The sequence below is a fragment of the Mercenaria mercenaria genome, chromosome 8, assembly GCF_021730395.1.
Source record: "Mercenaria mercenaria strain notata chromosome 8, MADL_Memer_1, whole genome shotgun sequence".
Classification (NCBI taxonomy): Eukaryota; Metazoa; Mollusca; class Bivalvia; order Venerida; family Veneridae; genus Mercenaria; species Mercenaria mercenaria.
In genome coordinates this window covers 29,284,488-29,295,717 of record NC_069368.1, presented here as the reverse complement: position 1 = coordinate 29,295,717, position 11,230 = coordinate 29,284,488, and the positions used below count along the sequence as shown (strand labels likewise).

General features: G+C 35.3%; 1 protein-coding gene across 1 annotated transcript; it reads right to left on the bottom strand.

Annotated features, from left to right (window-relative positions):
* Nucleotides 1-1,490: 1,490 nt before the first annotated feature.
* Nucleotides 1,491-5,157, bottom strand: LOC123566655 (E3 ubiquitin-protein ligase TRIM71-like). Its single transcript, XM_053549641.1, has 2 exons — nucleotides 5,041-5,157; nucleotides 1,491-3,757 (listed from the first exon to the last, which is right to left on the bottom strand). The coding sequence occupies exon 2, from the start codon at nucleotides 3,753-3,755 to the stop codon at nucleotides 2,052-2,054; it is 1,704 nt and encodes a 567-aa protein (XP_053405616.1). The 5' UTR covers nucleotides 3,756-3,757; nucleotides 5,041-5,157; the 3' UTR covers nucleotides 1,491-2,051.
* Nucleotides 5,158-11,230: the final 6,073 nt, after the last annotated feature.

Sequence of the window (11,230 nt, the reverse complement as noted above, 5' to 3'; positions counted from 1 at the left end):
AATCCATGAATGGTGCTAGTGATTCATGTTTAATTTGCCGAATCTATTCTGTCGTTTATTCCGCATGAATACCGAAAAAAAAATCATTTCTTATATTTACATTATAAGTCCTTTCCATTTTTAAACAAGATTATATTATAAATTGCACACATTTTGTTGAATTTAACATTAAAATCAGCTTTCCGGCCATTCAGTTCACCAGACGGAACAACTGCGACAAATAAGGACAGTACGCGGACGTCGACTAAACAGCGGTCCGTTACCACTAAGCAGCAATGACGTAACTTTCGCATCTTTTCTTTTGCTGTTCATACAAAATGAACGTCATAATAATATATGAAAAAGAATGTAAATATATAAAATTGTAAGTCACTCTATCATATAATGTTTCTTAGTTAAGGTAATACACACAGTTTACAGGAAAATTGTACAAAACAGTAGTTACATAATGGGGATTAAAATATTTCTCAGTTTTTTTTTTGTTCTGTAGAGCTATATATTGTCCTTACTTTCATTGCATTGTTTTGATGGAATTACATGACAGATCTATGCTTTGCATTATGGCAGCGTTTTCATAATAAAGTGATAGCATTTAAGAATCTCATGGAAATTTAGGTTACACACCACCATTACAATATAGGATCTTTTTACAGTGTTTGTTTGACTGAAAATATTTTTCTTGAATCAAACGTGATCCCCAGTTTTCTTTTGACATTTATTCAGTACTGATAATATTCTTCAAGAAAAATTCAGTTATATACATTTAAAATGGGTCCTGGTGCGTGCTGTGGCCACTGACTGAAAGTTTCTCAAATTTATATACAATAAAGAAGACCATCTATTTAGTGCCATGCCTTAACACTTCAGAGGTCAGTTTTTATACCTGTTCTTAATGAATTTACTTTGTCAGAATGTTTTCATTCTGAAAGCTAGGTCAAAGTTGATGAAGTAAGAAGTGAGTCAGGGGAGCAACATAATGTCTTCGTGGCCCTCATGTTTATAGAAACCCAAGTATGAGTTGAGCTATATTTATGTCCAAAGATTGTAGAATTGCCTAACGAGAGTGTGCAATTTCACAGATATTAAAGAGTGTCGCTCCTGAACTCCTTTCAGTTGTTTAGGTGATCATTAGCTGATTGTATTGTCTATTTTTTAGTACATAAAACAGAAGGTTTTTTAAATATCATTTATTCATTTCAAAGGCTGAAAATCATCCTAAATTAATGAATTGATAAAATTTCTCTCTATAGATACACACTTAAGAACGAGAATCTGTCTTTCTGAAATTACATTTCTCCATTTTGTTCCTTAGTCCAGAAATAGTCGTTGAAAATATAAAATTTACATAATTTATATGGGGAAATGCCAAACAAGACACCAATGATATTACTACATGTATCCTAAAGCTAAGGTGCTCTCTAGCTAAGGTATTCTCCAATCCTGTAACAGCAAAGACATTACGTATGATCATTGCCTGATGTGTAAACTGCTGACAATTTCTAATATCAATTTATTTTAGACGTACTTGTATAGGTACAATATACATGTATCATAGTAATGTCGAATTTGGTAAATTTAAGGAAACGATAGAGTACTATTGTATAATTATGATAAGTCTTGACACATTATTAAAAATTTATCTAAAGATTATTGCTGATTCCTGGTAAAAATTTTATGGTTATTTATGTCTTGTCTTTGAAGGAAAATCATATTGTCCACTTACATTATATAATGAATACCATTTTTGTTTAAGAATATACACTAAATGACTTAAAAATGTTTTAACACTATCTTAATTATTTGTACCAGCCACAGTATTACTACGAGTCTACTATAATGTAACCTTAAATAATATTACTTTATCATAACTGATAATCAATACAAATTACAATCTGTTTAAAAACTTGTTCATCATGAGGAATAAATAGGAATAGTCTTTGTTTGCTTGGATTAAACTTCATGTATTGACACCATCAAAATATCCTCCATGATAATGTATGGCTTCACAGCATACACTGTTTAAACTATTGATGAGTTTTGTTCTACAGTAATTATGATAGCTTGAAGACCCGAAGAAAGTTGTCATGTTTGTCTTTTCCAGTATCACAACTGAAGTACAGTCGACTTGTTTCAGCACACCAACAGACAGCATAGGGACGATTGAGGTCCTTCAACACAACGTTTCCTGTAGAACAGTCACCTGCTATTTTTGCTATAACATGTATCTGTCCATCACACACAAAAACATTTCCATCATCTGACAGTGTTACACCATAAGGCTCACTCATGAAACCACCATAACTACGAATCACCTTACCCTGCCAGTTTAACTTTGTAATTATTTTCTTTTCCCAGTCAGATATATAGATAGAATAAGTGTTAGTGGTAACATATTCTGGTCTGCTGAAAAGATTTTCTCCCTTGACTGTTGTCAGTATAGTACCATTGATATCAAGAATTTGGAGGTTTGCAGGACGAACAAATGATACAACAAGTTTCCCCTGACAGTAACTTATACCATGACATTCACCAGCAACCCTCAGAGTTTGTTTCTTCTTGAGTTTGTTTGAGGAGACAGATATAAACTGAATATTTTTTGTGTGAGGAAGTGTGACGGCAAGTTTAGTAGTGGTAACTGAGGTTACATCAAATGGCTCAGTATCTAGTTGTAATTGATCAGTAACAGATTGACTGCAAGTATCCACCATTTTTACTGCATGGTTATTATAGTCAGTGATGATAAGTAGATCAGAAGTAAGAAGAGTCATTCCTGATATCCCGCATTTGTCTTTAATTTTTGATGTTGTTACACAGATTTCACCTGGATGTTTTAATGATTTTTCTGTTAATGCACCTAGTGACCTCGCCTTGTCAAGTAGTGTTGATATTGCTTTATTTGGAACAAAGTTGTATTGTTTGCTATCAAATGCTGCTGACTGGGGGACATGTTTCTCATAATCTTTGATCATTTGCTCAGCTAATTTCAGTTCCATGAAAAGTTTGTCTGCTTGTTTGGATATGTTGAGATGTTTAATGGCGTCAGATGATGCCTTCAGAGACTTGGTTACATCGTCACAAGTTGTTTGTACTATCTGTAGGTTCTTGTTATTTTCTTGTTGGATTGTCTTTGTTTCATCTTCGGCTTGTCTTTCTAGTTCATCCAGTCTTTGATTGATTTCTTTCCGAAACTTCTTTATATCAGCCAATATATCCGTCAAAGAACTGTTGGACTTTGCAGTAATTTTCTTCACATCTTCTGATTTCTTGCGACATTGCTCAGTAATGGTATCCATAGCTTTCAAAATATCTTGATGATCTTTGCTGTTTATGATCTGGCCAGAAATATCGGGGATGTAATTGACTTTGCAAGATATACCTGTGTGTTCAAGTGTAACACATACACTGCAAAGTAGTGCTTCATGGTTCTGACAGTAGAACTTTATCATTTCTTTCTTGTGCTTAGGACAAGGTTTGGTAAAGTTGTCAGGCTGGCGTTGATGAACAGAGGCTGAAGAGATGTTTTGTGGCATGCTGTTTTTATCTAGAAGAGTATGATGCCTTGAAAGGGTATGTTTCTTGTGTGCTACCAAACAAGTGTTGCACAAGTGCTCCCTGCAGTCAACACAATAGCCATGGGCAGGGAGTCGAGGACCATCAAGGTCACACGGCTGGCAATAAACTTTAATGTCCTCATCAGACCCCAAAGTTGATGCTGATGAAATTTTTTTGGGCATCCTTTTTCCTGGGACAGCCATGTCTGAAATGAAATGTAAAATAAACATCTTCCTTATAAATTATCATTGTTATCTCTTCTCTACATTATTTGACATTGCTTACTGTATTGTAATAGTTCATATATTAGGTATAGGACAATGACTGACTATAAAATATTGTGCTTTGGTAATATGCCCCAAGGACATGCTAGACATGATAGTCCTCATGAAAATTAAATTATTGTCTCATGTTTTACCATGCTTTGTATTAGAAGTTAACCATAATAACAGAGATCATTTATAGTATATGTCGTGTCAGTTACATTGAACCATGTAATTATTGTCTTATAGTTCTGAAGTAATAACATTATTCAAGTAAAAGAATTTAAAAGGGTCATTTCAACCATGGTCATAAACAAAGGTTTACCATGCTTAATACAGATCATTGATTTTATCTGTTCTGTAAATTGCCAAAATATGGAGTTTAACAATTGTGTACATTGTAAACTTATAAGATAAACTTATAAGATAGTTTCAATGAAAGAGTTTTAAAGAACAAGATTTAAATTAGTACATTATTCAAAAATGACTCTAACATATAGTAAAATAATTGTATAAATTGAATGAATATTATTGTGTAGAATCAGTACTTATATATATATTTACCCCTGCAAAGTTAAGGCATATTATATATTAAGGAGCAATCAGTCAGTTGGTTTGAAAAAAGAGAAAACACTGCCATTTTTGTCATTAACATTTTTGTCTCTGCCATTTTACCAGAACTGGTACCATTTTAAAACTAAAACTCTCGCTTGATAAAGGTTTGCTCAGTTTAGATACTGGATTATTTTGGGAAAGAACTAGATCAGGTGTTTGATACAGGCTTTCATGACTTTTGTTTCTAACACTGTCAGCACATTGTGTCATGAAACATTTGCATGAGCTAAAGTCTTAAGTTTAAATTGTGATCAGTATGGACCCTTCTCATGTTTAATAGTCTAATAAGGAATAAGCCCGCCCGCTTAGCTCAATAGGAAGAGCGTTGGTCTACGGATCAAGGGGACGTGAGTTCGATCAGCAGGCGAGGTGTATGTTCTCAGTGACGATTTGATAGAAGACATTGTGTCTGAAATCATTCGTACCCCACCTCTGATTCATGTGGGGAAGTTGGCAGTTACTTGCGGAGAACCGGTTTGTACTGGTACAGAAACCAGGACCACTTGTTAGGATAACTGCCTGCTGTTACATGACTGAAATAGTGTTGAAAAACGGCGTTAAACCCAAAACAAACAAACAAAATAATAAATAAATGTTTTAACTCACTTACCAGAAGACTTCCAATTCTTGTTTAAAGTTTAAACACCTCCGTTCTAATCTTTGTCTGATGTTTGTTGTAAATATTTTGCCGTCTCTATTGGCGATAATGATCATGTCAGTTTACTTCCTTGTCATGTGACAGTGATAAAACAAGTTTAAGCAGTTATTTTATGCAATTATATCTTTAGATTAAGTTTTGAAATCGATCTGCATACATAATATATGAATTTATAACTCTTTTGAAAGAAAAAACTTTTCAAAAGAAAAAATAAATGCAGTTTTCTTTGGTCCTTGGGGGTTTAAATAGCTTTGATTTTACTGTGACGGTCATTGCTGTTTTTCTTCAATGTCATAGAGATAAGACAATTATAAATGAATCGTTAGATTAATATCAACCAAATTGTTATAGCTCACCTGAAGTGTACACATATCAATTATAAAACATGGCAATAAAACAGATGCATGATATATAACAACAATATGGTGGCAAGCAGACTAATACAATCATACATATATTCTAAACCATGAAATGCACACCAATACCAGGAATATGAACCACATGAGGAACTAAAAGCATCCTTACATAGACCTGTCTGAGTTTTGTTCCACTCGGCCCTTTTCAGGGCCCACCAGATCTTGAAATCTTAGAAAAACTTTCAAACAAATTCTTTTCATGAACTACTTGATGGATGATTGCCAAACATTGTCTGTAGCATCCTCCTGGGACAACAACTTGTGTAGCAAAAAATGAACCATTACCTCACCTTTGCATGATTTTAAGAGGCGACAAATAGGGTCTGAATACTTGGTTTTGCTGTATCTCTATGATTCTAGCAGATATAAATGTTTTGATTCCATACCAACTATTTTTATTTTGATGTAACTGAGGTGTGAAACAAACAATTTTAATCCTGTTTAGTGCCATATAACTTGTACTATGGTTGTTCACCAAAAACCCAAATCTGATTGTAAGGTCCTCTGTCTCTGATTCATTCAAATTCTAATAGACCCTTGGTTAAATTTTTTGTTTAAGTCCACCATTTCTCCAAAGCTATAAGAGCTTTGAAACATTGCACACTTATTTATCATCATTAGGGGACGATGTAAGCTAAGAACCGTAACTCTATCTTGCATTTTGATAGAACTTTTTGTACTTAGAAAATCTGAACTCTAGCTCTTTTCTTACATATTGTCCAGCACCTGCAGAAGACTGGTGGCACCCGAAGGCGGTGCACTTGTTAGGCAATATCATAGCTAAAAATAGAAAAAGCTTTATTTTTCTTTTAATTCACTACTGAATGGATGTTCACCAAACTTGGTCAGAAGCAAGCCTAGGATAAATGGTCAAAGTTCTCTTCAGTTGAGCAACAAAGACCAATTTTAGCCTGTTGTGAAAAACAGTGGGCAGTGGTTGAGAATTTAATTTTCATGTTCCAGTATTTTTGTAGGGGGCATATAGCGTTGCTGCTGTTCGTACATAAACTATGTAATGTTTGTCCATATGTCCGACCGTACATCCTAAAATCTTGTCCCAACTCCTCCCAGTTAATCTGTGCTCTCTAACCATAGGCAAGTTGTGAATATTAACCAACAAAAAATGAAATGGTATAAAATCCTGAAACACAGTTTTGTCAGGTAAACAGACCAACTGAACATAGAGTATATTCTCGAAAAAAGGTGCCAAGGGACGTTGAATTTTGCGAAAGAGGGGGAGGGGGCAATTTTTCGTCCCAGTACATCCCTTTCCCATTCAAAGTAGGAGAAGGATGGTGCATATAGAGTTCTAGTGTGTGAGTATGTATGTGTGTGCATGCGTGCCTCAGTCCACAAAATCAATCCAAACAAAAAACATTATAGTTGAAATACCTTTAAACAACTTCTTTTCTGGATACCTCATCATCAAACTTTGTCTCTAACATCATTATAAGGTCCCCTACTAATTTTGTGTAAATTGGGGCTCATGTTAGTGGCCACTAGTGGTAATAATAAAACCATCATAAGGAGAACTTCCAAAACACCCTCAGGTTGCTTGATTTGTCTCTGTGTGTTTTTCCAACCAATTTTAGAAGCCTTAGAAGCATATAGTATTTGAATTGTTTGTCATCTGTCACACTACTTTATGTAATCAACTTCTACTGCCTCTAGAACTTTCGATACCTGGAGTATATTATGTTCCTCTTTTAAAGTTGCACACTCTGTTTAAGCTCTGAAACTTAAGTGACTAATCTAGGGCCATGATGACCCTCTTGTGTTTTCAAAGAACATCAGTTGGAGAGGTGATCTAGTGGATAAGGTGTCGGCCACTCAATCTAGGGCTCGTGGGTTTGAGCCCCACTGGGGTCATGACCATGACTTTCCATATGACATCAGTACTGTTTTTTTTTTCGAGGAAGCGGACTCGAGAGTGGTTCCAATAAGCTTGAAGCTTTCATCACAATCAAGCTAAAATAAATCAGTGTAAACTAAACAGCAACAAAAACAGAGAAAAGCTGATTATCGGCAGTCATTTGGTTGGTGACTATTGCAAAATGAAATATGGCACAAACAACTTGGCCAGTCAGATGGTTGGTTACAGTTGCAAAAAGAAATATTGCTCTCATAACTTGGCCAGTGAGTTGTTTAGTGACTTTTGCAAAAAGAAATGTGGCAAGAACAACTTGACAGGTCAGTTTGTTAGTGACTTGCAAAAAGAATTGTGGCACGAACAACTTGACCAGTCAGTTGGTAAGTGACTTGCAAAAAGAAATGTGGCACGAACAACTTGGCCAGTAAGTTGGTTGATGACTGTTGCAAAACATGTGGCATGAACAACTTGGCCAGTCAGTTGGTTGGTTACTGTAACAGTTGCAAAAAGAAATATGGCACGAACAACTTAGTCAGTCAGTTGGTTGATGACTGTTGCAAAAAGAAATATGACACAGACAACTTGGCCATCTGTTGGTTGGTTACTGTAACAGTTGCAAAAAATGTGGCACGAACAACTTGGCCAGTCAGTTGGTTGCTGACTGTTGCATAAAGAAATATGGCTTGAAAAACCTGGCCAGTCAGTTGGTTGGTGACTAATGCAAAAGAAATGTGGCACTAACAACTTGGTCAGTCAGTTGGTTAGTGACTTGCAAAAGGAAATTTGACACAAGCAACTTGGCCGGTCAGTCTGTTGGTTACTGCTGCAAAAAGAAATGTGGCGCAAACAACTTTCACACTTTTAAAAAATTTCAAATGATACTTGTAGTCCATACGTATAATTACCATTTAAGTGTAGATGTTTGTGACTTTTTAGTTTGACCTTACAAAGTATATGGAGGCTTGTGTTTGCACGTACATATGTGTCCAGATTCCTGGGTAAGGTCTCAAGATGCTCTCATACTTTATCTCTTTTATTACTGGATTGACTTGCTTCAAACTTAAAGCATTTGTTCCCCTTTATTCCCCACATCATATGTCAGGAGGGTCATAACTCTCACACAAGCTTTATATTAATTATATCCTCTTTACCTAGAATGTCAGGTTAAAGTTTTGATGTACTTTCTCTCGGTCTCTGTTATTACTGAGTGTATTTGATTCAAATTTAGAATAGTTGTGCCACATCATCCACATCATAAGACACCATAGCCTAACTCCTGCATGCATCAATATTCCATGAATTATGCCGTATTTCAATATTTCTCCTATGACAGCTATCGTTATTAAGGGTTGGTACAGACATTACATTATGTACTGTTGGACATAGACAGAATGTAGATGGTGGCATTGAGAGTACTTTTGCGTTTGAGGTGCAAACTTCTTCCACAAATTTAAATCAATTTTAATGAAAGTTTGTACACATTGTTGCATTTTTTTACCTCACAAAGTCGTGTTAACAAATTTTCTAACTGATCTAATGAATCTAGCTCACTAAATCAAATCATAGAAAATTTTGAAAGTTGTTTTTCCGTTATATACTGACTTACTGAAGGAAGTCTATCGGCAGTTCAAAAAGTATGTTTTCCCCATGTTGACAAAACACTACCTATTTTTTTTTTATTTATTTATATTTTTTTTTTTGTATTTCACACAAGACTCATAACACATAAAATAATTCGATTTAACCTTAGAAACACATGCCAATATGTTCAATCTAGTCATTGCTGAATCAATTTTCTCTGAAATAAAACAACTAATGAGCCGCGCCATGAGAAAACCAACATAGTGCATTTGCGACCAGCATAGTGCGGCTCACTTTATCAAAAATACCACTTTCATTACAAAGAAAATTTACCACTCCACAGGTCAGTACCCTGTTCCCTAAAACTGAGAGAAAAAGCACTGTCATTTTCCCCATTAAAGACACATTTTCCCCAATTTTACCAGCACCAGAACCATCCCCAAAATATTAAAGACATACTTTCATTCATTCATTCATTCATTCATTCGTTAACACTCCAAATGCCATATGTTCTTCCTAATTTATAAAAAGCTTGGTCACTCAGAATATAAATTTGTCTTATGATTTTCTCAATTTGGTTATTTGGGTGTTTTTGGATAAGAACTAGATCAGGTGAGCGGTACAGAGCTTTCATAGCCCTTTTGTTTCTAACATCGTCGGTATTAAATGTCATGAAACTTTTCACTTGAGTTGAAGTCTTAAGTTTATATTTGACCCTGCTCCAGATTAGTTTGTATATAATTACGAATAAGGGCTTTAAATTACGTATCTAAAGAGAACTTCATTTTCCTGTCTTCCCTATACACATTTTGCCATCTCTTTGCTACTCCCATGTCATGTGACTCCATGTCATGTGACGGTGACAACACAAGTTTAAGAAATTATTTTTATGAAGTAATATCCTTAGGTTAAGTTTCGAAATCGTTCTCTGCCCATGTATTAGTTTATAAATCTCATAAAGGAACAAACTATATTGCATTCAAAGGTTTAAACAGCTCTGCTGTTCTTCCCGTGTCATATAAAACTTGGTTCCCATCTAAAATCACATAATTATTTTCTTCCTGATTTTAGTGAAATTTTGATCACATTGGGTATTGAGTGATTATAGGCAAGAACTAGATCGGGTGTTTGTTACAGAGACTTCATGACTCTTATGTTTGCAACCTTGTCAGATAGTGTCAGCATATAATATCATAGCACTACTTGTTCGGCTTATCAGGATGGCTTATTCTATGATCTGATATTTTATTGTACGGGACAGCGACGGTCAAAAGTTATCAAACTGTCTTAATTACTATCATTTAATTAGTTAGTTTATACTAATTTGTTTTAGCTCGATTGTGAAAAAAGCTTCAAGCTTATTGGAACCACTCTCGAGTCCGCTTCCTGGAAAAACCAGTACTGGTGTCATATGAGAAGTCATGGTCGTGACCCCAGTTGGGCTCGAACCCACGACCTCTGGATTGAGCGGCCGACACCTTATCCACTAGACCACCGCTCCCCTTTTCCTGTCATTTGGACTAGTAATGTCATAAATATTTTGCATGAGCTGAAGTCTTATGTTTAAACTTTGATCAGTATGGACCCAAAGGGATCTGACACGTGTGGGTCATCTAAATATGGCATAATAAATAGTCCCAAGCCACTGGGAACAAAAACATGAGTCACATGCAGTTATATGCAGTGACCCATGCTTTGTCCCCAGTGGCTTGGAAGTATCTATTATGCCATATTAATGACCCACGCATGTCAGATCCCTGCTCCTGCTTAGTTTATATTCAAAAATAGATAAATGTTTCAAACTACATACCAGAAGAGAAATCCCTATTACTTTTTAAAAGTTTACACTCCTCCGTAGAACTTTGCCGTCTCTATTGGGTATGATGATATCAAATTACTTCTTCTTCATGTGACACTAATATAACAGGTTTAAGAAGTTATTTTACGACATAATATTTAGATTAAGTATCTCAGGTTCCCGTCGTGCCAGTCAACGGTGAAGTTGCAGGTAGTCCAGACTAGATTAAGTATTGATATCGATTATATGAGTTTTTAACTCTAAAAAGGGCGATTAATGTTTTCTTTGATCTTTAAGAGTTTAAACAGCTTTTTAACAGTCATCGCTGTTATTGTACAATGTCATAGAGGTAAGGCTATTAACGATGACTGGTTAGATTATCATCCAAATTTTTTTAGCTCGCCTAAGATTTGTTCCAGATGAACTGTTAGTAAAGGTGGAGTGTCAGGCATCTGCAATTCTGTGTCCATTGTCCTG

Coding starts and splice junctions, on each gene's coding strand:
- LOC123566655 (XM_053549641.1), bottom strand. CDS start 3,755: ATGGCTGTCCCAGGAAAAAGGATGCCCAAAAAAATTTCATCAGCATCA.